Genomic DNA, 3573 nt, shown 5'->3' on the forward strand with positions numbered 1-3573 from the left:
AGAGAGAGAGAGAGAGAGAGAGAGAGAGAGAGAGAGAGAGAATGAGAGAATGAGAGAGAACAATCGGAGCTTAGCTTTGTCCTTACTGTCTTTGAGATGCCGTGACACCCTGGAGGGCTCATGGAGGATTCAGCAAAATGCATGAGTTTGGGCATCAGCATGTGGGTGAAATATGAGCCTCAGACTGCATGAGGGTGGAGGCTTTGTCCCCAGCCCCATGCCTGGCACATAGCAGATGCTTAATATGCATGAACACCCACCCAGTTGGATCAGAGATGTGGGCTTGGCCCCCTTGGGAACATGGGCTTACCCTTCCTTCCCCTGTACCCAGGGAGGAGATCCCCGTAAGTAATGTGGCAGAGCTGCTGCACCAGGTGTCCATGGGGATGAAGTACCTGGAGGAGAAGAACTTTGTGCACCGAGACCTGGCAGCCCGCAACGTCCTATTGGTCAACCGGCATTACGCCAAAATCAGTGACTTTGGCCTCTCCAAGGCCCTGGGCGCCGACGACAGCTACTACACCGTGAGCCTTGCCCCTTTCTGCCCAGGTGGGTGGGGGTGGGGGATCCATGCCCTGACTCAGCTGCGTCTCCCTCCCCCAGGCCCGCTCGGCAGGGAAGTGGCCACTCAAGTGGTACGCACCCGAGTGCATCAACTTCCGCAAGTTCTCCAGCCGCAGCGACGTCTGGAGCTTCGGGGTCACCATGTGGGAGGCCTTCTCCTATGGCCAGAAGCCCTACAAGGCAGGCGTGCGCGTGTGTGGGTGGGCGAGTTGGTTGTCGCTGGGGGGAGGTGCGAGAGCCTTGGTTATTTACGTGTGCACTTGGCTCTGGCTTGAGCAGAAGATGAAGGGCCCCGAGGTCATGGCCTTCCTCGAGCAGGGCAAGCGGATGGAGTGCCCACCCGAGTGTCCGTCTGAAATGTATGCACTCATGAGCGACTGCTGGATCTACAAGTGAGTGCCAGTGGGCGGGTGGGGACCTGGCCGTACTGACACCTGGGCCTGGGACAGGTCTCAATGTCCAATCCGTCAGTCCAACAAAACTCCCTGGTGTCATTCCACCCAAAGATGCTCACCAGTTCATGGCCTTTCCAGCACTCAGCACCGTTAGCCCCCACTTCTATGCTCAGCTCTCCAACACACTGACACTACATTGCTTCAATGGGCCAGCACCCTACCTGTGGACACCCAGTGCTCCAGCATCTACAACCTCCGTCCCCCCACCAGCCAACACTCCACACATCAATCCTGCATTACTCAACCAAGTTAGCACTCTACCAAAATAGGGTACCCATACTCAGACATGGGATATTACTCCAGTATGGAATTCTTCAGTCCCCACAGGTACCCACACAGGCCAACACGAAAGCACATAAACACTCAGTATATTCAGAACCACATCTCTGTTTGAAGCCCAATGCTTGAACATACCCCTGACTCCTAACACCATCAATATCCCTCCTTCCCATCAGCTAGCAGGCAGCATGCACCCAAATGAACTGTCACCCCACACTGGTTGTGCAGTACACACATCCTACTTTTGATACCTGTCCTTCCCTGGCCAGCACTGAAGACATTAATACCCAGACACCCAAGCAATCCAATACGTAGGATAAATAAATAATGAATGATCAGCCTTCCCTACACCAGTATGCCTTCACCTGCCATCAGTATACCAGCACGCCAACATCCAGAGAGGCTAGCACTTGACACCCCAACACGATACATGGGTATTCCGCACAGAGTACCATTAGTGCCCCACTCTCCACTAGCCCCACCACCCTCAGCACACCTGCATCCACATGAGCCCGCACCTGGCCCTGGGCACATCCTGTGCTAGTGCTTCAGCATGCAGTTGCCCAGCTCCCCACAGTAAGTAGTGTCAGCCCAACACAGTCTTTGCTAGTTAACACCCGACTTCTGGTCTGTCAGCAGCTCTTCTTTCAGACCCCTGAATTCCAGATCTCACACCTGAGAGGCCGCCCCGATATCCAGTACTGCCCCAAAGCCCCACGATTTCTGAGTCCCCTGCTGTCCACCTCCAGCGGAAGTTGGATTCTGGCCATGTGATCAGTGGCCTAGCTCTGCCCATCCCCCACAGGTGGGAGGATCGTCCTGACTTCCTGACGGTGGAGCAGCGCATGCGGACCTACTACTACAGTTTGGCCAGCAAGGCTGAGGGCCCCCCAGAGTGTGGACAGGGGCCCGAGGCTGCCTGTGCCTGAGTGCCCACCTCACCCAGGGCCTGAAGGCCTCTGTCCTCAGCCCCATTCCAGGACCTCCAGTCTGGCTGGGCCAGCTCACTTCCTCTCCCCACCAGCTGGGCTGTGGAAGGGGACAACTGAGGCCTGAGGCCCACACTGGTCTAGCATTGCCTACCCGGTCACCTGTCCTCTCTGGTGGGGGAGGAGGGAAGCCCTGTGGAGGGAGGTGGGCGGTATTGTGTAGCCTGGTCCTGGGCTCTGAGGGGTGTTGCTTACAACAAGGACCCTCCTTTGTCTGGGCCCTGAAGGGGAAGACTTGGGGGGGGGGCGGTCTTCAGGTGGCAAGACTGCAGTCATTGTAATAAACTCAGCTTCTCTCTTGTTGGAGATCCTTCATTTTTGGGTGGTGAGGGAGGGACAAGGAAAGGGGTCGATGAGAAGTGCCTGAAAACAATGTTCTTTGTGTGGGGCTGGTTTTCCCACCTTTCTGCCCTGGGAACATTCATGGGAGTGAGGGGCTATGGCAGAGTGGGGAAATTGAGGCAGGTGAGTGTGGGGGCCGAGGGACTGTGTGCATGGCTGGGCCTCAGGTTCCCTACATTTGTGAGTTGCATGGTAGCATTGCCTGGGAAGACTAACAAATGCTGACCCTTCCTTCCCCCCATGCCCCAGCACTTGTGCATTTTAAAGTGTCTTCAGGTGATTCTACCCCCCACCCAGTGTCTTTCTTAGCTGCCCCACCTTCCTCCCTGGGCTGGACATTCACAGCTGGGGTTTTCATCACCTGGTGCCCCCAAGTGCCAGCTCAGTCCCGCTCAGGAGAAGACCTGTCCCCAATCTCTTTCTGTCTCAGTTTCCCCACATGGAAAACTGGAGTGTTGGAACACAGAACCCAAAGGTGGGGTGGAGAGGAGCCAGGCGCATGCACTTCCCCTTCCTCAGCTGCGGTTGGGGAGCCAGGGGAGGGCGAAGAGAAGGCAGTCCTTATTTGTGGAGATCTGGAATGCTTGTGGTATTTGTAGAGCTGTAGGGTGCATGCCAAGGTTGCTCAGTTCCTCCAATCCGGCCCTGGCCTCTGGTCCCCCTTGTGGCTGTCTCTTCTGCGTGGAGCACGACCCAGGCTCCTCCGTGGTCGCCAGGCCCCTAGTCCTGTCCCCTGCAATCGGTTCACCCCAGAACCATTTGCAAGATCTTTCCTGCCAGGAGGCCTGAACCTGTTCCAGGGTTCCCAAAACATATCACCCCCTGCCCAGCTGCTGCAACTGCTGTCACCAGCTGGCCTTCTTAACACGAATTGAATGACAATTCTAGGCTAGGCACCTCACAAAAGTTGTTACACAACCATTAGCCGGTGTGTGTGGTGGTGG

The 3573-nt window shown here is 56.2% G+C and overlaps 1 protein-coding gene across 1 annotated transcript in view; it reads left to right on the forward strand.

Moving 5' to 3' along the window:
• The window catches only part of ZAP70 (zeta chain of T cell receptor associated protein kinase 70), a 26885-nt gene extending 24328 nt beyond the window's left edge, over window positions 1-2557 (forward strand). The window contains exons 11-14 of the mRNA XM_019660005.1: window positions 332-524; window positions 604-744; window positions 844-956; window positions 2104-2557. Coding sequence (XP_019515550.1) covers window positions 332-524; window positions 604-744; window positions 844-956; window positions 2104-2227 — 571 coding nt within the window. The 3' untranslated portion in view covers window positions 2228-2557. The remainder of the gene's footprint in view (window positions 1-331; window positions 525-603; window positions 745-843; window positions 957-2103) is intronic.
• The last annotated feature ends 1016 nt before the right edge of the window (window positions 2558-3573 follow it).

The sequence above is a fragment of the Hipposideros armiger genome, unplaced genomic scaffold, assembly GCF_001890085.2.
Source record: "Hipposideros armiger isolate ML-2016 unplaced genomic scaffold, ASM189008v1 scaffold_310, whole genome shotgun sequence".
In the NCBI taxonomy this organism is placed as follows: Eukaryota; Metazoa; Chordata; class Mammalia; order Chiroptera; family Hipposideridae; genus Hipposideros; species Hipposideros armiger.